The sequence below is a fragment of the Nilaparvata lugens genome, chromosome 1, assembly GCF_014356525.2.
Source record: "Nilaparvata lugens isolate BPH chromosome 1, ASM1435652v1, whole genome shotgun sequence".
Lineage (NCBI taxonomy): Eukaryota > Metazoa > Arthropoda > Insecta > Hemiptera > Delphacidae > Nilaparvata > Nilaparvata lugens.
In genome coordinates, this window is record NC_052504.1 from 16,586,913 (window position 1) to 16,611,467 (window position 24,555).

The following is a 24,555-nucleotide window of genomic DNA, read 5'->3' on the forward strand; positions in this document are numbered from 1 at the left end:
AAATTTGATGGAAAATACTATTGAAAAATTGTATATTTTTAAAAAGGGATATAGGGACCAAAAATAGAATTACTATAACGGATAAATAAAGTTGGCCGTTAATTCAATTGTTATATCACATTGAGTAAATTTAATATTTCTTACATGTGATCCGTATGAATGAATTCCAAAATACAATTATTCTAAAAACCGGTATTACCCTTTCAATTTTTTTCCTTTCAAGAAGAAAAATACACTATATACGTTGAATAAAGTATTTGTAAGACTTTGTCGGTAGACATCTTATAATATTCATAGCTTCTCTATAAAAACGTCAGGATACAAGTCAATAATAAAATGAGACCTTTTCCATATAAATCTATCCAGATATTGAAGCAGTAGCCGTGCTTTCAAGATTGTAAAAGGAAAACTTCATGTTCAAAGCGGGTGTTGAAAACGTGAATGAATTACTTGACTTTTATCTTTATTAACTAATTTCCTAGCTTAAATATTCATGTATTGCAGGACGGTTTCAAACATACATAAGAAGTCAGCTAAAAAAGAGCCTTTTATTAATAATGTATATAATTAAATAAAATAAGAATTTCCACTCGTGGAAGTGAATGATTGCAGTCAAACCCTGAAACTGCTGATTGTTTTTACTACACTACTGGTATAAGAAAATCAACATCAATAATCATTCAAAAATAAGATTTAAGGTTAAATCAATTTATTAGTTTTATTATCAATTTGTAAGTATTATTTGAAGAATTTTATTACCTTGTTCTCCATTGTTTCAATTATAAGAATAACACTACAATAAGCCTACAACTATTATCATAATCTGTAAAAATTCACAGTAAAATAAAACTTAAGTAGAACAACATTTTCATGATTGAAGTTAGACATTATTTGTGGCGGTTCACAACGTTGCAGCACTGTGTTTGTTGCACTGAGATTCGGTTGTTGGACACTCGTTTCCCCTTCATAGAGATAACAGCCAGCGGGTCAAGATTCTCATTCCGAAGGTCAACTCTCCATTATCAGATTGTTATCAGATTGGTCATTATTAGAATATTATTGGAACAGCTGACAATTATAACTTATGATTCTTTCAATATTATTTTAACCTAAATTCTAAAAGTTATTCGAAAAGAAGAATGTTTTTCAATTACATTCTTTTTATGGCGTGAAATTTTTAAGGGAACAATTGTTACTACCAAAAAGCAAAAGAAAAAATATAAAATTTGTTAAATTCTTAACAGATATAACTGAAAAGTATAAATAAAATTTAAATTTTTAAAATATTTTTTTGCTGTTTTGAGAGAAAGACTCGGTTGCACAGCAGTCTTTTTAAATAATATTTTATTAAAAACTAAAGATCAATATAGACATACAAAATAGATCTCATGATGAGACTGGTTACTATTTTACAACACTGTCATTTTTGATTCTGACAAGTAATTTATTCAAATATTTTAGTAAAAATATTGTTCAATTTAGGAAAACGTAAAAAGACTTCAGATACTTGAGATTGGGTGCACAATATTAAGTCTGGAAACATAACAATTATTTTAATAAATATATCTGTGATATCTAAAGTTATCACAATCATTGCCATTGATTATTAAACAAAATAATATTTCCTTCAACATGTCAGACAAAGTCAGTGTAACTCAATTGTTTTGTAAAACCTTGATAATGAAACAGCATTAATTATAATATTGACACCAAATTTCTTGAGTAAACATGGAAGACTTTTACTAATTTAAATCACCTGCTGTAATAAGTTGTAATGATAGTGTATTTTAATTAATGCGTATTATCATTGAATGAGAACTGCATTTTATATTTAGCCTATGAATTGATATTTGCATTGTTAACAGGGTTAAAACACTAAATAATTAATCTTGGAAACTTAAAATAGTTTAATAAATATTGTATAATGACTATTGCTACCAAAAAAGTGTTTTTGGGGCAATGTGGAATATAAATTACCACCAGTGTTGGGTATAAAATGCATGCGCGAGAATAAATCCTGATTCTATACTTCACTACGAATGATGAAATATACCTGTGGATTTCTTTGAAGTTCGCAGAATTCCTTCAGCATTATTCTCCTCTCTTCCTCCAGTCTATTTTCATATTCAGTTTGGATCACCTTAGCGATATCATCTGTTCTTTGTTTCAATTCAGATTCATATTCTTCTCTGGAACCCTCTATATCCATAACTGAACTCTGCAAAAGTAATTTATGATGAGAACATGCTTATGATTTATGATTCTCCTCTAGAGAATTAGAATTTTCATATTTATGTATTAATAAAGTTATTCGGACTGATAATTTGAGACAATAAATCGGACCAAACATTCACGAATTCTCCTGATTAACATGATTTCTGCAATGTAACTTGAACTTGGATTCAGCTCATTTCTGAATGATGATGATTAGAATAACTATTGCAGAATATAGCCTACGGCATTTCAATGAAGTGATTGAAAAGTATGTTGTAAGTCAATAACTATAGTGAAACTTACGTATGACGTTATAAATTCATGGACATGATAGGAAGGCATTGTTATCACTTTTTTCATCATCTTCTACAGTAGATAGCTGTGATTTAAATTATCCTGTATATCTTATATTAATAAAAACAATATAAAAACTTGTAGTACCCTTATTATTAAAAACTTAAAAATATTTCAACAACTAGTTTCGACCATAGCTTAGGTCATTTTCAATTTGAAATGTCAAAAATGTTAAAGTTTTTAATAATAAAGGGTACTACAAGTTTTTATATTGTTTTTATTAATTTGTACAAAAGTAGCCCATATAAGTGGAGTGTTCTTATATTAATAATATATCTTAATTAATATTATTTTATTCGTCAAGATTTTTTAAAGATTCAAGATAGTAATAATTTTAATAATTTAGATGGAACATTTTGGTGGATCATCATATTTCTAGATAATCTATAATTTGGTAATGGTGCGGAGTTGGAAAAGGATAGCTGGTTTGTCTAATGACAGACAAGGATAGCAAACCAATCAGATGATTGATGACTAGAACGGTGATAAAGTTGACTTTTAGTAAAATCTTACTAGATTATAGAAATTGGAATTTGAATATGTGATTAATGCGGATTTCACACCAAAGCTGGGCCGGGTCGGGCCGAGCCGGGCAGATTGGCCGAGCGGAATCTGCCTGCGTTCGCACTGAAGCTGATTCGCTCAGTAATACAAAAATACAAAATACTGCGCAACTCAATAGGTGAGAAGATCGAACTAAACTGAAAGAAGGCAGAATCCGCTTGGCCGAAAACGCTCGAGTTGGGCGTCAAGCTGACTGCACAAATCTGCTTGGCTCGGCGTTGATTTGAATGCTCCCGACTAAATCCTGCATAGTTAGCGTGCACGCGGATTCCACTCGGCTCGGCTCGGCCCAGCTTTGGTGTGAAACTCCACTAAGTGTATAATGCAAAGGAATGCAAGTGTAACACAAGATTATAGAATACCTTGGTTCTCAAGATGATGAATTCAGAATCAAATTTGAGACAGTAAATTATTGTTGTTGATTTTTTTGGTATCTTTAAAGATTTAGCCCCAGTAAACAATGTTTGAATGATAATTATACTGAAATTAATGAAATATGTTTACTGAAACAGCTGTTGGAGGCGTTGTTTCTATACTAAAATTTCATTAATTTAATTAAAATAATTTGGCATTATTTTTTACCATTAAATCGATGTTGCCAGAAAACATACTTTTAGAGTGAATAATGGAATATAGTAAGTTGAATTAAATAGATGAATTGATACTTAAAGCTGATTTACACGGTGCCAGTCGGCTTGCCAATTGAGGTAGCCAGTCACTGGATGCCAACGACACTGTGTAAACGGCTCACGCCAGTAACTGGAAAAGCCAGCAAGCCAAGGACGCGCCAGCAGCTGGCAGTTCCAGCAGAACAAATATTTTTGTTTTACTGGCGCGCCAGCTTCCCCCTCTACTGCGTGGCACCCCTTCCCCTAAGTGGCACCAGCCGACAGGCACTATGTAAACCGCAACAGTCACCCGACTTGTTCCAGAAGATGGCAACGTGTAAACAGGGTACCCGCTCAAAGCTGGCATGCTAGTCGCCACTTGCCAGTGACCTTCCAGTCAATATCCAAACTGGCATGCCAGTCACTGGAATCGTGTGAATCAGCCTTTAGGGCCCTAGGCCCGGTTTCATAAAAGCCGGTTAAATTTCAATCGTGTTTAGTTTCACGAGAGCCAATCAGAGAAGGCTTCTCAGATTGGTTATCGTGAAATTAATCACGATTTAAATTTAACCGGCTTTTGTGCAACCGGCACTTACAATCATTACTCCAGTTAATTCAAAGAGGCTTTGTAGAGCGTTTGCTTTTACCAAACTGAAGCAAGAGTTCTACATGACAGCTTACCTGTAGAGCGAATTTGGAGATACAGTCCGATAAAATTTCCACCAAGTAATTTTCAAACTCAAGTTTTGTAAATTTCATTTCTTCATCATGTTTTGCTTCCAGATTTTTCTGCGAATCAATAAGTCTGACAAGATGTTCATTGTTCTCACGTAATTTATCTTCATAATCTTGCACGATTGAATTCATCTTTTTTACCAATTCCTCTTTCTCGAAAAAATGTTGACAATTAATTTTTGCCAAACACTGATCAAACTTTCTGATCAATTCTCCACTCTTTGAATTTTCCATCGCTGCTCTACGATCATACTCGAACTGCATCACTTCAATATCCGATTCATAAGACGTTTTCACGTTGTCCACTATATTTTTTACAACGGCTTCCAAACTAAGATTTTCAGCTAACAAATCTACTCGCTGTTGTAAACTTTTGAGCAAATATTCATACTTTTCAAGTATTTTTGGCTCAGTGTGTTCGATATACTGTGAACTACTAGAGGAATAATTATTCACTCTTGAAGGTTTGTTCTCAGTACTGATTCCTTCTCTACAATTTCTGCAAAAACTATTGCTTGTCACTAATCGATACTCATTAATTTCTCCTTCCAGAGCTGATATCCGATCTTCATTAACGTTGTTCTGCTTGGATAGAGTTTCAATAACCCTCTCCAACTCTCTTTTCTCATTTTGTAAATGGAATAGTTTGGATTCAAAGCCAAACTGAGTAGAGTCGTTTTTATCAGTTCCCGGTTCAATCAAATTACAGTCTGGCTCCTTCCAAGTCGAACCAAACTCTTCAATGACGTCTTGCACGGTTTCCTCTGGAGCCAGTTCTAGATATTCGTCCCCAGATTGTAAGAGTTTACTAGAACTATTACTGAATTGAATAGACTCGGAGCATTGCTTTTTCGTAGCAATCTGGTCCTCATAGTTATTATTGTTCCTCGTATTATCTTTATGACTGGAGGGGAAGTCTGTTTGATTACTTGCTAGTGTATCATCTCGATGTCTCTTGAGTTGATTTTTTTCGTCCTGTTTCATTATCTTCAACGAATTATTGGCATCTGTTTTGAACCTGAAAGAAGGAAATTGTAAAATAAGTACTTATCAGTAGCAGAAGAAATCAGTTTCAAACTATTTACCAAAAAATTCTTATGAAGTCGGAATCACTTCATATGAGAGACGTACACGTACAAATATATCTATAATTTATGTTCGATGAATTCATAGTTTGATAGCATTAAGTAGAAATTCTACAAACTATTATGAAATGTATTATCATTTAGGAATTGGTTAATAAGTTGGAAACGTATGTGTGATTTAGGAGTGTTTACACTCATATAGTTTCTGAATTTCGAATACCACTAGGCTGGAAAATTAACTAAATGAAATTCATTTGTACTTTGTTGGAATGACAACCCAAGTATAAAAACGTGAAAATAATAAGGAATTGTTATCATTATAATATTAAAAAAATTATAATCATTTACATGAAACTGAAGAATATTATTGATTAAAATCAAACTTAGAATCAGAATACGTGTTAATAACCATATTTTGATGAAAATCAACGCATCAATTACGGTATTAATTTCTATAAGGTTAAGATGACAATCAAAACTAATTCAGCACGCAAAAATTGTGAAAATACTCGTACAAAATGTGTTACTTTGAAAAACCTGAGCTGTCTACATCTACATGTTGTTAATAAAATGAATTTAAAATGATCAAGGAATTATTCACATTGATAAATTTGAAAACTTTACTGCATTACATTACACTGCACAGTGTAGCAATATAATTTTATTTGATTCAGTTAATTTGATGATTATAAGAACAGCCTTGCGAATATTTACCGTAGGTATTCCAAACTTTGATTCACATGTATACAATGACTTATTATATATTTGTCCCACTCGACCGCGTCGAAGAGAAACCAATACAAACATAGTAAGAGAATGAAGATGGAATAGTAATAATCAAATCCACCTCACTAATCAGAGTGGGAATGAGAATACTGTACAAAGAAATTTATCAAGCTGTTCAGTCACAGGATTTGTCTTTGAGCCATAAATAGTGGCCATGGAGGTGAGTTTAATCAAAAATTGATTACAGTTATTCTAAATGATTGATCCATTTTGAAAAATCAAGATTTATTAAAATAATTTACTAAGTATTTACTTAATCAGAATGAACAATCTTCATATCAATGGAAAGAGTAAATTCCAAAGTTTCTAATGATATTTAATTACATTGAGCCCTATCAGTCTAGGACGCGTAGCTAACTGATCAGTCTGATCACGCAGGCAGCCGGGAGGGCAGGGCAGTCGCTAAATCCCTCACCGGCCATTGTTTTTACACTAGGGCAGCCATGTTTTGGTTACCAGTGTGGCCCCCAACCATCAACCAAAATGTGGCTGCCCGAACAATGGTTAATGGCTACTCTTGGCCCAGTGACGGAGTGAGCGAACGCCCGCCCGGATTAGTACTTCACTAAATAATTATTTCTAAAAAAAGGGTCCATCATTTAGAAGAACTCTGTATCATAAAAAAGAGAAATGAGATCAATACAAGAGAAAAAGGGAAGACGAAAGAAATGAGGATATCATATAGATAGTTAATATTTTTCAGAATTCGGCATGCTTCTAGTTCAAAAACCTGATATCCCCTGATCACCAAGAAAATTCGTGTGCTACTTAAGAGTTAGATGTAAGGGTAAAACATCTATTATTAGAATTTAAGAGTATCACTACAGTACATCATATTATAAACCATAGATCTGTACCACATCATTTTTGGTAGTAATATTTAATTCATAATTTTACTTCTAACAGCCCTTGATAGAATAATTTTCAGAAATATATTTAGAATAATGTACGTACAAGTGAGGATGCAAACATGACTATTGGATAAAGGTTCTAGAATTCTAGAAACTACAGATTTACCCTCCACAGCAACAGCCCGAAAAGTCACCTTACATTTTTGACAGATGAAGAGTCTATTACAACTTAAAACACTACTGGTATAAGAAGGGATAATTGCAATAATTAGAATTAGCTCAAATATATCATTCCGTAAGAAACAATTATTTTCAAAATGAATAGTTGTAATTAATTTTATGAATGTATGCGTTTTAAATCGCATCATCTTTATTGATACCTTCTCTCCTTCAACACTTTATATATTCATTCTCACCATCATTTTCACTATCAACTTTCTTGAGGAATGTTTTAGGAGTAGTTTACTAAGTTTTTTTTTCTTTTAAACATTAGTTTTAGTATTTTTTTCTGTTTTGAATAAATTGTATAAGAGTCTTACTGTTGTGTTAAGGAAGCATATTTGGGTTTCTACCTGTTGTTTCCGTTGTGATATCATGAATGAATAAATAAAGTACCTTAACGGTGTGGACGTGTAGTTAAGTGAGAGCATGGGCTGAATGGTATATATTGAAATTGGGGTGCACAACTTGAGATTACATGGTTTTATTGTGATTACTTTAACCAGGGTCTCCAGGGTCCTTTATTCCTTGAAGATCTCCCGTTAGATATAATGCTTTGAAGAGGCATTACAAATAATGTTAGTTGTATTAGTGAAAATGTGGATGCAAATCAAAAAGTAGCATGAGAGACCAGTATTGAAATATCCATAGCACAAAACTGGAGAAAACCAAGAACCATGACAGGAAAAAGCATCTGGCCACCAGCATTCCCATAACCAATACTTGCCCTTTGTCTTCAGATGTTAAACTATTAGTTCCGACATTATTCAAGTCATAATTTGAGTCACTTCCTGAATTCGTGCTACAGCCAGATAACCTACAACTATGTTGGATCATAATGCCATCAGAATAGCTGCAAAAAATTATTAAAATAAATAAAAATATTAGCATAAGATTAATGCATGATGTTCGCGATTCAGCAATCACGCGAATAAGGCCGGTTGCAGACGAACCACTATCGCATGTGGGAGCTACTATTTACTTTCTGTGGTACCACAAACGCAGCGCATATGGAATGCATTGGCAGGCATGGCAGTGGCAATGATACTTCCACATGGCGTTGCGCGCTGTGGTAGCGATTATTTCCCTTGCGATTGTGGTACCACTGGTTTGATCACCACGCTTCCCCTAGCTTCTGTACCAGAATCGCACTAATGAGCGTTTTCTCAAATGTAGTGTGAAAGATTCTCTGCGCTAGCCGTATTGTTCTATGGTATGTCGGTCCCACATCCCACATGCGATAGTGGTTCGTCTGCAACTGGCCTAGTTCGAGAAATAAATGAAAATGAAAAGTTGGGTTAGGCGAAATAGAAGAACAGAAGGAATTGAAAAGAATAATAAGCAACAGAGATAGAAGTATTCCAATCGCTGAATATTTTTTAATTAATACAATCATTTCCCCCCAATTAATACGAAAGGTTCATTCACTTTCGTACTGAAATTCACATAATTATGGGTAGCTACAGGATAGTGTTGTCGTGCGAATTGAATCTTCAAATTTTAGGGCCGGTTTCCGAGCTCGGGATTTAGCTAAATTCTACACTTTCAAACAGCTGGAGTCAGAAAATTGACTTACCGAAACGGGACGTAGTCGCAGTCCACGTTTAAATTAAATTTCGAAAAAAACTAGAAAATTGAACACAAAATAAAATAAAGAGAAAATAGTGTAATGTTTCAGCTATTTTGAATTATTTAGGAATGTTTCATTTCGTCAAGGAAAAACATTTCCATTTATAGAAATGAGAAAATAAAGATTATCATAAAAACAAACCCAAGGATGAGAGGAGACTACATTCCAGTCACGTTGCTGAAGAGGTTATGGATGAACAGGAGGAGGAAGACAACCTGGAGCAGGAAGTGCCAGTCGGAGGAGGATGACCCACCTTATGCGCCCGGGGGTAGGGGTCAAACCATCACAACAACCTCGCCATATAATTTGAGACGAAGGAACAGATGCTCTTTTTTAAACGGTGGGGGAGTGTGGAGGGAATTCCCATGTCATTAACATTCGTTGCCTTGGCAACCCTCAAGTTTTTTATTCATTTACATCAATAGAAAAATTACAACAACATATAGAGGCTTACAGCTTTATGCCAAAACAAGCAAATTTTATTAAAGAAAGGTTCAATTTAAACAGTAGAATTTTAAATTGTATCCTATACTATTAAACGAGCAACTTCTGTTTATATGTTTGGATGTTTAGTTGTTAGTAATATAAACAACATATTATGTTTGTATTTCACCGGATCTCGAAAACGGCTCTAACGATTCTCACGAAATTCAGAACATAGTAGGTTTATAATATAAAGATTCGATTGCACTAGGTCTCATCCCTGGGAAAACTCGCTGAAGGACATTAAAAGGATAATTATTATTCATCCTTGGAAAGCAGCTGATAACAACTATTTCGTCGTCTGTTGGTGATTTAAGTGAGTGAGCGAGTTCATGTGTGTGGGACTGTGTCAAAATTATGACTCAGCTGTTGAACTTTTGTAATAATTTAATCAGGTACTTAGTGCCGGTTGCAAAAAGCCGGGTTATTTTCAATCCTGATCAATTCCAGTAGATCCAGCTTTTTGAAATGGTATTCTCTGATTTGGTTCACGTGAAATTAATCAGGATTGAAATTTAACCGGCTTTTGTGCAACTGGGCCTTTGTGAGGGAAATTTTTTCGTTCCTCTGGGAATTTATCTCAATTTACTGTGATTGGATAGAACATTTCTGTATGAACTATAAATATATTATAATATATTCTTTCGTAATAAATTTTATATGCTTTTGTACTCCACAGCGGTGCCCCGATATTAAATAAATAAAACTACGACTACGCCCCGTTTTGGAAAGCTAATTTTCTGACTCCAGCTGTTTAAAGACTATAACTTAGCTAAATCCCGAGCTCGGAAACCAGCCCTTACACTACCTCCGTAAACAAAGCCGTAGTGCATTCGTGTGACGTCAGCACAGGTAGGGCTTCTACACCAATAAAAATTCGTTGATTTCAGCTGATCTTTATCAGCTAGTGTTTTTATTGCTGTAGGTGCCCTATCTGTGCTGACGTCACAAGAATGCACTATGGCTTTGTTTACGGAGGTAGTGCCCTTACACACAAAATGAAAATAACTTACGAATCTGTATTGAGTAACCATTATAATGTTAGTAGTGGCAATGAAATGATTTGATTAATAGCTTAGCCTATTAATAAGCCTACATTTTCCACAGAAATTACAAATACATCTTACAAAAATTAATTATTTGTATTAATGAGTTTCTCACTTTTTGCCGAGCTCAGCAACCAGGTTCTCGAAATACTTTCGTTGCTTTACAAATTGCTCTTCATACTGTTTCTTTAACCTTTCTTCAACTTTTGCTTCCACATCAATGAGAGACGTATGATCCATGTAATCGCCCACAATGCTGGAATCCTTCAATAGATTGGTAACATTGACTGACTCCGTTCCATGATCGTTGGACAGCAAGCCAATAGCTGATCTAAAACACAAAATAATTAAATAGAATAAAATATTTATCTTGCCATTGGCACAAGATACATAGGACAAATGTAAATTATAATAAATCTTAATTTTTTGGCACAGCCAGCAAAGTCATACTTGTTTGCTAGCTGTGAATTGAGTTCAGTTTTACTAGCAAACGCGTTGGGTACTAAAGTTCAATTTTGTCATTTGTAAATACACTTTCAATTTTGGCGACATAGTAGGAGAAGGTTCGACAGATCAATACTTACTTCAACTGACACTTCAATTCTTCGTTTTCTTTCTCCAATTCATCGATTTTATTGTTCAGAGAAGCAATGAGACAGCCTTTCTCTAGCTCCAATCTCATTTCATCTACTCTTGAAGTGACTTCATTATGGGCATCTTTTAAATTTGTCATAACATTTTCTAACGATGACTTGTGGAATTCCAGCAGGAATGTATAGAACTCTGAAACGGAAAATAGAAATTATTATTTTTGGATTTCTGAGTGATTTTGTTGAACTATAAAACAACCTAGAAAATTTGACAAGAGAAGCATTACAATAAGCTCAATGGAGAAAAAGATCTGACAAATATCAAACTGTCAATTCAACAAAAAAAAATATTCTAATTATTTTCTTAGTTCAAGGTCAATCTTTAATTTAACACAAATATATATTCAAAGTGGATATATTACTGTGTAACATTCATTCAACTTCAAAGTTGAAATCTAATTTAAATCTTAGGCTCAACTCTGAAGTTAAATTATTGTGATATAATTTGCAGGATGTGAAAATTTAAGAGGCTTAAAAATAAATTCAGCTTAGAACATTTTCCAAGTGATTCTATACGTAAATGATTTATAACACCAACAATTTGGCAACATAGCCTTATTTAATTATTTAGTCTTAATTCATCCAAATGTCTATTTATTAATGTGAAATTATTATTATAGATGGAAAAAGGAAAAGATAGAATTGAGAGAGAGAGGAACTTGAAATGTTTATTTACCTTCGCAACTCTTGATGAGCTTTTCTTTCAAGGAGAGTGCCTTTTCAAGGTCATTTTTACCAGTAACATCCAAATCAATCTCATCTGAATCAGCAGTATATTTTGGAGCTACAATATCAACTTCGGAAAGTTTCTTATTCACATTTGATATGTATTCACTATACTTGGAATTCCATGCTTCTGATAGGTTCTGGAATAAGAAAACTTAAATCAATACACATAAAGAATAATATGTCAGAAAACCAAAGTAAAGGTGATTGCCGTCAAGCGTTGACTATTGATTAATTGTAAATTACACACCCTCATAAAAAAGTGTCTAACTATATTTGACATAAAATATAGGCCAGTCAACAGAATAAATGTGAGATGTTGAGTATTTTTACCAATGTTTAAATTTACATGTAATGGCCGAAGTTGATCTAGTGTCACCCATAAAATGTGATAAAACTAGAGATTTAGAAAGGAGTTACTTTTTTGATGAGCTAAAAGTAATGTTTAATTACAGGGTGGCCACCCATTTTAAAATAAAAAAAATCATTAGTAATTCCCGGTTTTCCAGAGTAAAATTTCAAATTTTCAAGTTGGAGTATCCGCGGTATTTGAGGAACAAGATACATTCGTGAAGAATTTATTATGGAAATCTTCATAGTCCAGTCACTATATACATTGGTACTTGCAAGTTATTTTGTAGTTCTGATTTTTAATATATTATTTGGATCATGAGAGAAGTCCAGAACCAATTTCTTCATGCAAAATTTCCTTGTGCTAGATACAAGTGGCCCAAAAACCTCGTATTTTCTATACATTTTCCAGTTTTCACCTATTTCTGCCAAATCCAGTAATCGGACAGAAAAATTTGCTATCAGTTTGATCTTCCATGACGAATTGCGAATAGCATATTTGAATTTCCAAATATATTGATAATTTTTACATGACAAGTATATCGATGTTTTTAGATATTTTTTTAGGTTAGTTCGTTCAAAAACATTGCCAATTATTATAGCTAGCATCAAGTAATTTTTTTTATTTGAGTTTATTGTTACTGTACACTTCTTTACTAAATTAATTGAAATTTATGAAAATTCATGAGTAATTGGACAAATTCATGAGGAATTCACGGTACTTTTCCCGGTTAGTAAAATCATGAGGAATTCAAGGTTCTCTCGGTTTTCCCGGTAGGTGGCCAGCCTGAGTTAACAATGAAATTAACAATAAATTTCAAGTTTCTGGTTAGATGATGTTATACAATAAGAATCCTTGGATATTTCAAGAAGTGAGTGAAGTTGATGATGGAAGCAAATACTTTGAACACAGTTTGTTTACTGTACAGTAATAATCAGGTTACAAAGTGTATAGTCCAGAGATAGAATTAAGGTTACCTCCAATTGTTTCTTGTACTCCCAGTTGACAAGTCTCAAGAGCCTGTTGAAAAGCACTACACTCCTTGACTCTACGTTATGTCCACTTTCCTCACATCCAATAATCCATTGCAACGTATTCAAGTTATTCTTATACTCTTTTTCAAGATTCTGGAATAAAAAAAATCAAATAATAATTGATAGATCATTAATTTGAGCTGATTAGCGAGGGAGAAAAATACATTTTCAATTGTTATACACAGTTTGACCCAGTAACCAAATCGTATTCTACAAACCAAAATAAACAAAAAAGACCTTAGGGTAAATGTAAATCTTACTTAGTTGACCCCCCATAGTTAACACAATTTAATATGGAGATCAATATAATCAAATAATACAAACAAACATCATTAATAAGACAAATGGAGTCAGACTGCATAAACTGCTTGATAGAATCAGCGTGTTTGGATTAATTAGAGACCTGATTCATGAAGTTTTTCCGTAATAGATCTATAGGTACATTTAAACTATTGGTAGACTGAAAATTTAATTTTTGAAATTAGTGTTTCTACAAGTGTTATTGATTAAAAATAATGGTTCATTCCTTAAATTAATATTCTAGTCAACCAATTTTTCTCTAAAGAAAGTAGCAACAGCAGTTACTAACTTGGATTTTTCGTTAACTTAGATTGATTATACATAAATCCTAACTGTTTCAAAGACTGATATGACTTGGAATGAAATAGAAAACAAACTGTTTTTTAACAAATTGGTGATTACATATTAACTGAGTGGAAAATAGGATTTTCCAAGAACAATTTTTGATAACAAAAATAATCTGTTCTATTTTTTGTCATTGTCACATTCACATTTATTAGACTTTCACACAGGACTGCAGTTGAAACCAAGACATCTTCAGCTATAACATAGCCACCTCTAATACAAGGCCCGGCCTACGATATTGCAAAGTCGCAGTGTAGGCCTAGAATCTAATACATGATTGGTGAAAAGATCAGCTGGTATTTTTTAAAATCTTTTTCACCAATCATGTATTAGATTCTAGGCCTACGCTGCGACGTTGCAATATCGTAGGCCGGGGCCTTGTATTGGAGGTGGCTATGGCTATAGTAATCACTGCAGTGATCATGAAACTGCAGTCCAGTGTAAAACCTAATAAATAATGTGGATGTGACAAAAATAAAACTTCTTTGAATTATGGAAAAATTCCACAATATCAATTCTCACTCAACAAATTTTATCAATTATTGATTATTTTTAGTTCCTGGATCACTGCTGGAGTCACGCTTTTTAAAAAAATTCTAGAAAGTATTCAAAGATATAGGCCTAGACAGCACTCAATAAACAAAAATAATAATGAAAAATCTTACCTTCACTTTGGTTTTGTACTCTTCTTTTAGCTGCGCCTCTATGTTGCATTTTAGTACTGCCTTCTCCCTCTCGCATTCTTCCTTTAGAAGTGTTTTGATTTCTTCTATGTGTGAGTTGTGTTCTGTCTGGATATCCCACAGTTATTCATTAGTATTTATTTATATATTAGTATTTTATTATAGTAGTAAAATTTTTTGCCGGTGTTTTTGCCTCACCTACTGTACTTATGCATGTGATCATAAATTGAATCTTCATTTTAAAACTATTGTTTGTAATGTAAAGGATATCATTTCGTTATTATATCTAATTAAATAAATGTATGTATCTTGGTTTAAGTGCAGTAGCATATACTTATATTTATTTTTGTAAAGCTTTTTTGTATTTTGTTTTTGGCAAATAAATTCATTCATTCAATTCAATTCAATTCACAATGGAGACAACGGGTTTCCCCAAATATGTCTCCTTAACAATACAAATTTTACAAATATAACTTAAAAAAAAACTGATAAAAAATAATACAAAAAGAAAGAAATAATACTTATGTATTGATGAGATACAGATTTCACTGGACAATACATTAGTAGTTTATCGATATTTTGAAAAAAGTACCACATAACTTATAAAGTTCCAAGGAGTCTGCTTCTAAGCACCATTAAATTCAACTTGAATAATAATCGAATCTGAAATTGTGTCACAAATTATCCTGACTGCCCTTCCTGGGGTAATAGGTACTAACTTTCTATAAAAAAAAATAATTAATTGAGCATTCTCCATATTCTAAGCCCAATTGCCGCACCTTAAAGTGTATCCGGAATCAGAATAATTAAAATAGTTTTATGTCTGGTTTCAAGTACGCGGTAGCAGTCCGCAAAATCGTTACACAACAAAACACATAGCGCTCTTACTTATAGACAGAAATTCACGTTCTATTTGGCATTGGAAAGAAAGTTTATGTCTTCATGGCAGCTGCTTTCTACTTTATAAAATAATTCAATAATTGAAACAACAATAAACAATATTCTTTTTTTTTATATTTTGGAAGGAATATTTGAAATTTGAGGAAGCACATGCCCTGCTATATTCAATGCTTCATCCACTGAATTTTTTCAAGAAGATACTAATGGAATCAGTGTACATGATGTGTTTCAAGAAGGCAATGTTTTTACATTGATCTCAAGGATTAAATTAATGTCAAGACTGCTTTGGCCGACTTCTACTGAGCACTCTCAAGTCTTATATTTATAAAATATCATGAAATTATTGATAGAGGATTGACTGAGAAAAATTTGCACTTACCTTCATTTCAGCCAGGGTCTTCAAATCATTATTAGCAGGTGAATTCAACATACTTTCTAAATATTTAGTTTTCATTTCATGATGGTGCAACGTCTTCTCCTTAAGGTCCTGTTGTAAGGCCTCTATCTAATAACACAATATTCAACATACATAAAACTACATTCAAGATATGCAATGATTATATTCATGCGGTAGTTCGAGCAAATAGAGTTTTCAAAAGCTTTAGCAATACAGTATATTCTTTGATTTTGAATAAACATGATCATTTAAAATCTTTGAAAACTTGCGAATCCTAAATTACAGAGTAATTCTCAATGTTATGTTAAAAGTACATGCATAAATTTTACTTACAAATCTATTAAATTTTTATATTGAAAGTATTTTATTCAATTAATATTATTTTGGATAGATCTTCTAATCATCAAAAAGCCTCAATATAGTTCAAACGTTAACCTGCGTACAGATTTAAGCCCCACGAATACGCCCATTTCGCTTCTCATCAGCTGATTATATCTGTCTTTGTACAGAGACAGTGAGATACATATATAAAAAGCATAGCAGCAGCTGATGAAAAGTGAAATACACGTGTTCGTGGCGCTGAAGTCTGTACGCAGCTGTAGATTAAAAATATAAGAAACAGCTCTACGCAGCTAGAGACAGAATAACTGAATAGAATAATCTCATACCAAGAATTCAATTATTATTTTCAAAATAATGAAAAAGTCAGACAATTAGGTAGAGGGTCATAAATTTTATTCATCACTTTACAATGGTCTTTTCAAGAGAAAAATCTTATGGATTTCATAACATACAACGTTGAAGAAAGTGATGTTTGAAATTTCATAGTCAATTTTATGATCAGCATCTCGATTGAATTGGAAAACACAGCTGGTATCAATAAAAGCCCATTCTTCTAACGCTTTCCTGCACGAAGATCTTCAGTATAAAAAACACATGATTTTGATTTGAACTCATGCATGAATTAGTCATTCAATAACATCTCAATGTTTAGTAACATGTCAATGTATAGTAAATCTCAACAATGTTTCTTAACCTGTTTTTGGTATTTTTCTGCGATGTCTTTTTCTCTTTGTTCAGCCTTTTCATTGTTCTCTTCGATTTGGTTGAGATAAACGGTTTTGAGCTTTGATAATGCCAGTTCGTGAATTTTTTCCATTTCCTTCTGGTACTGCTTACTAATATCGATTTTCGAATCAGATTTGCAAGCTAGTCCATAAGATGCTGCAAAATTATCCATCTGAAATTGTAAAATATAAAGAGTAACTCAATGCATTGTGAAGAACATTATTGAGATGCATATCTTTGTTGATGAAAAATCAGCTGATATACATGGATAAACAATTTTTGCAACCGATATACATTTGGGACCACTCCTAGGTTTTGGATGGACAAATTTTGTGCCTGGTTGCACAGAGTAGAAGTTCTACTCGTTTTCAAACCCCCTTTCTTCCGACTAGTTCGCTACTTTGTTTTTTCAAAGCCAACTGCGCTTTGTACCCGACGGCATTTGGACTAGTCTTAAGGTGCGTTTTCTTTTGTGCGTAAACTTCCGACGTCGACAGACATTGTTGTCTGATCACATTCATATTTTCCAAATTTCAAATGTGCTAAAACAGCTGATCAAACAACTTTTCGTTATTTGTGTTTATTATCTAAGAATCAGAACATTTCGAATAATATCAACATATTGTCATTTAAAGTATAAACCTAACCTCCCCCTTCAAAACATAATTAAACAGAATCTTTTAGGTTATTTAGACAAATCGAAATCCACCCAATCTATCCTCACCCTGTCGTGGTCGACGACGGCATTTACGCACAAACCAAAGACCGTCTTCACAAAAAGAGAATATTGCAGATCTCAGTACAGTATAATTATTAAATCATTCAGTTATTAAAACTTACTTTGATTTTTGAAGTGGGTCACTTTACTTTGAGTGCAACAGTAATATCTACATTGAAATATCAATAGTATCGAGTTTCAATATTGATACTATTGAAAATAAAAATAGAAGTAATTTCTTCAAGTGAACTGAGAAGAGCTAGAGGCGATAAATTTTAGTTCTATGGAATGATGATTTTAAAATCATCTACTCACACATTCAATTTCTTTGCATTTTATCATGCAATATCACATACACTAGTTTGATGGTAAAAAAGTAAAATTTCAAGAATAATTATTGGATAAACTGTGCTATCAATAGTTACTATACCAGTGTATGTGTCATTAGTGAGTCATACATCTAATAAATTATTTTGACAAACATGAGAAAATAATAGGTAAAACTTGTAAATATACCTGTAGAGCTTTCAGACCTAACTGAGCTTGGCGAATTTTAAGATCTTTATCAAACAGCTCTTTCTCAGAGTTCATTTTGAATAATTTCATTTCCTCCTGCATTTTTTCAAGTTCATTTTGAAGATCATTGACATGTTTTTGCAGTTCTTCTTTCTCTGAATTGAGAACCTATAGAATGAAAAAACAGAACAGGTTAGTAAGCTGTAATAAAATTGAGTATGAATTCATAATTTTCATAATGAATAAAATATGTATCAATTTGAATGATTACATACTGAAAACATATATTACCCTTAGATATTGAACTAATGCAGTTCATACTCTAGTTGGATTACTTTCATCTTTGATTCTATGGTGAAATAAACCAATATTTCTATAAACAATTTATGAAAACAAAACTCGAATAATATCACCCCAGCTTAGTATTCTCTCTATATTTTACATTTGAAAAGACATAATATGCAACACAGAAAGAAAATAAAGTAGAATCTTACCGTACAAGTATCCTTATATTGTTTTTCCAAACTCTCAAATTTTGTTATCAATTGATCGAAATTGGACTCTTTCAAGCTGTTTGATTTTAAGCTGAAATTACTAAAGTTCACCTCCAGTTGTTCATACATATCTCTCAAATTACTCTTCAAATTTTCCAGTTCATTTCTATCACAGCCACTATCCTGAAAACGACAAATCAAATCATTAATGATATAACCAGGATGAAACCATGAATTGAAAATCTGATTTACAAAAACTTTCGTCTAAACACGTTTATTTAAGTTTATGAAATACTATGAAACATTTCAAATGTTTGTCATTTTATAATCAATAGAGCTGTGACATGGGTAGGATTTGATTACTTTTTTTATTGGTTGGTTATTTTGGGCTTTAGATTTTAGATTTTTAAGGAGACAAGGCTCTGATATTAGAATAACGATTTCCGTGGTTGGTGAGAAAAATTATTTAGTAAGTAGTATTATTGCAGGGACAATAAGATTTTGCTAGCTAATGTCAAAATTTGCCAGCAAACTCAGGGATATTTGCTAGTTCTCACGGATGTGACGGCTCCAGGAGGAGACGGCGGATGTTTCGTAGCCTGTAGATATTCTCACAGAGCAATATTTTTGTGAGAACCGACTCTTCCACGAGCAGCAGTTAGGCCTTCTGGCACAATGGCGTGGAGAGGGGGAAGTTTTCCGGAAGGAAAACTACCAGTCGTTAAACAACCGAGTTACCGAGCGGATCAAAAAAAATATTATAAAAAGTTGAGCTAGTTTTCCGGCATGATAGGCGTGAGTGTCCTGTGTTTAACATGTTAAACTTAGTTATTTATTTATTCACAATATCACATCGGAAACAACAGGTAATGACCCAAATATGTATCCTTAACACAACAATAAGTACAGTATACAGTTTAATCAAAACAAAAAATATACTAAAACTAACGTTAATGATAGGATGAGGGTGATAATGATAATTGCCAGCAAAAAACTTTGAAAATAAGTGGTAAGTAAGAATAAAATTAGTTTGAATGTGCAAATGAAGGAAAATTAAAGTATAAAGAGTGACATTTCTATAATGATAGAAATATTTGCAAAAATTATGGCTGCTGATTAAAAATTCAGTTATTCTGATTCTCTCTCAGAAGCATCGTTATTGTGCGCTTGAAACGTAATGGGCCATCAGGAAAACACGTCCACCCCACTGCCAAGTCCATTCAACAATCTTGGCAAGTGGTTGAGGGGGAAAAAATATGCACTAACTGTCCTACACCTCTGTACTGCGAATAGGGAATGCCACTTCGCCTGAGAGTGGGCACGGCGAGTCCAATTCTTCCCAGGTGATAAGAAGAATCAACCTCATTCGTTAGTATCTTACCGAAAAGAATCAAAGATGATACCTCTCTCCTGAGCTTAAGAGAATCAACTTCGAACAATGATCTTAATCGACGTGTAGGAAAACCCCTCTCACAGAAATGCCCGAATATTTTGAAGAAGAGGAATCTTAGAAATTTATTTTGCATTCTCTCAAGTTTTATTACATAGGTGATCTGATAAGGACTCCAGACCGGCGCTGCATACTCAAGCTGGCTTCGAATCAAAGACTTGAACAAGTACAAAATGGGCTCCCACCTCATGAAGCTTGAACATGTTCTAAAAACAAAGCTCATCATCTGATTGCACTTTGATAACAGGTGTTCAATGTGCTTATCAAAATCTACATGGTCATCCATAATCACCCCCAGATCCATATACTCTTGCGAATGGTACAACAGAATATTACCAATATTGTAGTCATAATGGAAAGGTTCCCTCTGTCTGGTAAACGACACCACCTTACACTTTGCCACATTCAGCGTAAGTCTTGATTCCAAACACCACTTCTGCAGTGCATCAATATCTTTTTGAAGCAACAGACCTGATCTGTCTGAATATTTTGGTATCTTCTGCAAACATGAGGCACTCCGAGCTATTTAGCACACTAGGAAGGCCATTCACATAGGCCTATAACAAAAATAACAAGGGGCCAAGATTGGAACCCTGTGGTACCCCTGAAGTGCAACAGTAGGGCTCGGACTGACAGTGATTGAAGCAAACAAATTGAACTCTATTTGAAAGGTAACTCCTCAAAAAGACCAAAGCACCCTCATCAAACCCGAGACACTCCATTCTATCGAGCAGACCGTGATCCAAAGTATCAAAGGCCTTAGAGAAGTCCGTATATACCACATCCACACGACCCCCAACATCCAAAACCCCCGACACCTTGTCAACAAACTCTAGAAGGTTCGTTACTGTTGAACGACCAGGGAGGAAGCCGTGTTGGGATTGAACAATCTTGGGTTGTACATATAAAAATATTTTCTTGTACAGGATCCTCTCAAAAATCTTTGCAAAAGCATTTAAATTTGCAATTGGTCTATAATTACTTGCAAAAGACCTGTTTCCAGACTTGAACACTGGTGTCACCCGCGAGCACTTCCAGACCCCCGGAAATTCGGATTTACGAACGCACAAATTGAAAATGTAATGCAATGGGCCACACAAAAATTTCCAGCAACCCTTGACAACAAAAGCAGGTATTTACACACTATACAAACATTGTTCATACTTTCAGCAAATAAAGTAGGAGATAATATTGTTAACAAAAGTTTCACTTACCAAGAACTGATGCAAGAACTGTTCGAACATTCTCATTTTCTGTTTCAGGAATTCTTTTTCTTGCTCCAAGCTGATCAATGATGAAAGAGCAAACTCAACATTTCCATTGTCATGCCAATCCCCTGAGCACAACGATCTCGTTTGCAAAAGTTGCTTTTTGCAGGACAACTCGGTTGACGACTGGTTCGAAACACTATTGTACTCTAAACTCATCTCAGCCTGTCTTTGTGACTCATTCACCAGCTGATCGTACTTTACTTGCAAAGAAACTAGTTTTTGTTCGAGCATTCTCTTCTCCACACCAATATCCATCCTGTTTTGTTTAAGCAAGGTCAGTTTTTCTTCACTTTCCAATAAATCACTCATTAAAATATCAATATTCATCTGCATGTTGATTTTGGATTCTCTAAACCCATCCAATTCGTTCTCGAGTTTATTGATACTTTCCTGTTTAACAGACAACTCTTCCTTCAAGCTCAAAGCTTCTTCCGCCTTCTTACTGAAATCCAGTATTAAATTTTCCAAAATCTCACAGCCTGTATCATCATCATGGGCGGAGTCCAGAGTGAATTTTATCTTCAATTCATTACATTTTCTTTCCAATACACTGTTTTCTTCCTCCAATTGAGCAATCCTATTCTGTAAGGCATCTTGGGTTTCCTGTAACTGTTTATTTTTAGCTGAAAGATGTTCAACCATTTTTTCAAACTTGAATAGATTCTTCTTTTCACATTCCAGGAGGTTGAGTCGCTTCTCCAAGTTTTGCGTTTTCTCTTGGAATGACAGCAATTCATTTTTAAGCACTTGGGTGAGATAATCGTCCTCTTTCATGTCACAAGTCATTTTTTCAACATTTCTCTTCAATTTTTCATTTTCCTCCTCCAAATCATGGAAATGGCTGATCTGTTCGACAATCATATCAATCACCTTGACATGACTGTTTGATTTGGATTTATCGAATTTGGCTAGAGCAGTTGCAGCCACAACATTAGGAGTGGAAGATGGAACATTCCTGAACAGCCTTTTCATCTGGAATGAATGAGTTCTCTTACCTGAATCATCAGAGTTGAAATCGAAAAGGTCCGTAATATTGTCTAATTCGGCTTTCCTATTAGACAGCTCATCGCTTACAGCCTCCATTTTCGATTTTAGGTGTACATTTTCAGATTCTAACTGCTCTAATCTATATGACAGCTCTTTATTTGAGTTATTTAAACCTTCTATTTCTTCGATTTTCTCTTCTGTGAAATCTTTCAACTCTTCATACTTGGCTTCTAATGATTTACAGTGTTCATTCAAGTCATTGTTTGCTTTTGTAAAGCATTCTATCTGTTTATTCTTTTCATAAAGCTCCAATTTTCTGCATTCCATTTCTTTATGTAACTCAGAAACTAAAGCTTGTCTAAGAAGATTTTTTTCAACATTGCTACTTGAATGAGGTTGAACACCAATGTTGCACTTGCGTTTACTCACACTGCTTGCATCATCACTTTCTGCACTTTCACTCCAGTGATCGGATAATACATTGAAGTTCTGGTCTCCAGACGATGAGAATTTGAAATTTGAAAAATCACAACTTTTATTATCAAGGCGAATCGCTTCCATTTCGATTGGTTTGAATAGTGATCTGAAGTCGTCTCTCAATCGAATATGATTTGATAACTCCATAAAGAGGCGTTCTTCAAAAGAAGCCATACTCCCAAGTTCTTCTTTCAGATTTAAAATCTGATTTTTGTAGGTAGCAACATCATCCTCGTGACATTTTTTTGATTGTATCAATTCTTGTTTGATTTTTTCCATCTCCATTTCAGACGATTTTGATTTGCCATTTATTTCACGAATGTAATGTTCACAAAATTGGTGGTCACGAATTATATCTTTCAGCTCCTCCATTGGACATTTTGCAATTTCTAATAAATTATTAACATCCGACCTTAAATGATCCGCTTCTCTCTTATGAAGATCCGCTTTTTCATGTAGAGAATCTATTTCAGCCTTATACTTTGTCTCTAGCTGTTTACGATCATTTTCAAAGTGTTGGGAGCTGTTTTGAGTTTCCCTCTTGAATGATTCAACAATAGACTTATATTTATGAATCTCGTTCAGATGTAATTCAACTTCGGCATTCTTTTTTGCAAGTTCTTCATTAATCACTTTTATAGCATCATTTCTCTTATCGAGTTCAGCCTTACACTTGAAATATGTTTTCTCTAAATCATCGTAGGTTTTAAGAAATTCTGAAACATTTTCATGATGTTTCCTATTATCATCACTGTGCTGTTTCTTGAGAGTTTCTTCTTCTTCAACGTGGCGTTCAATCTCGTTCTGAAGCTTTTCAATCTGTTGAAGATGATCTTTCTTGATGGAATCAATTTCGTTGAGCAAAGAATCAACATGCTCTTTATAGCCACTTGCATGAGCTTCGTGAGCTTTTCTGGATGCCATCAGCTCCAATTCATGTTCATGATCACTTAGCTCATATTCTTTCATGTAGTTTTGTAAAGTTTCAATTTGTTTTTTGTAACAGGCAACTTCATTCTCATGTGAATCGACGTATTTCATGATTGTGTCATCTAGCCATAATTTCAAAGAGCTTTCCCCATTTCCACGCTGATCTCTGAAACAAATCATATCACATATTATAACCACTATCTGCTATTAATTTTAAAAACAATAGAATTTATACATTTATAGATTTTTTACTTGAATGGCAATAGGCCTATGTTGATATTATTCGAAATGTTTTGCTAATTTTAGATAATAAACACAAAGAAAGAAAAATTTGTGTTCACCAAACAGCTGATTATAGGTAAACTGAAATACAGGATGAATGAATGCTACTCAATCTAATCTCTACCACAGTTCCTCTCATTACTGGCGTCAAAATAGATTAATCAGAAACATGAAAGAGAGAGAGAGAGAGAGAGTCTAGTTACACACACACACACTCACACACACACACACAGATTTTTGGCGTCCTTATAAAATTACAGATAAATAACATATTTAAATAACAGATTGAACGGACTTGGCAAAACACTGTGTTTGCCTAGTTATGTTCTTATCGAATTTATAAGGACGGCAAAAAATCGTACGTCCAAAAATCTATGTTTGTGTAACTAGACAGAATACA

General features: G+C 33.7%; 1 protein-coding gene across 1 annotated transcript in view; it reads right to left on the bottom strand.

The window, feature by feature from the left end:
• Nucleotides 1-2,023: 2,023 nt before the first annotated feature.
• The window catches only part of LOC111060934 (uncharacterized protein PFB0765w), a 30,703-nt gene continuing 8,171 nt past the window's right edge, over nt 2,024-24,555 (bottom strand). The window contains exons 8-20 of the mRNA XM_039419897.1: nt 21,423-24,039; nt 18,759-18,941; nt 18,265-18,432; nt 16,999-17,202; nt 15,945-16,070; nt 14,648-14,773; nt 13,281-13,430; nt 11,902-12,091; nt 11,160-11,358; nt 10,691-10,906; nt 8,144-8,269; nt 4,422-5,493; nt 2,024-2,218 (exon numbers count right to left, since the gene is read on the bottom strand). Coding sequence (XP_039275831.1) covers nt 2,024-2,218; nt 4,422-5,493; nt 8,144-8,269; nt 10,691-10,906; nt 11,160-11,358; nt 11,902-12,091; nt 13,281-13,430; nt 14,648-14,773; nt 15,945-16,070; nt 16,999-17,202; nt 18,265-18,432; nt 18,759-18,941; nt 21,423-24,039 — 5,572 coding nt within the window. The remainder of the gene's footprint in view (nt 2,219-4,421; nt 5,494-8,143; nt 8,270-10,690; nt 10,907-11,159; nt 11,359-11,901; nt 12,092-13,280; nt 13,431-14,647; nt 14,774-15,944; nt 16,071-16,998; nt 17,203-18,264; nt 18,433-18,758; nt 18,942-21,422; nt 24,040-24,555) is intronic.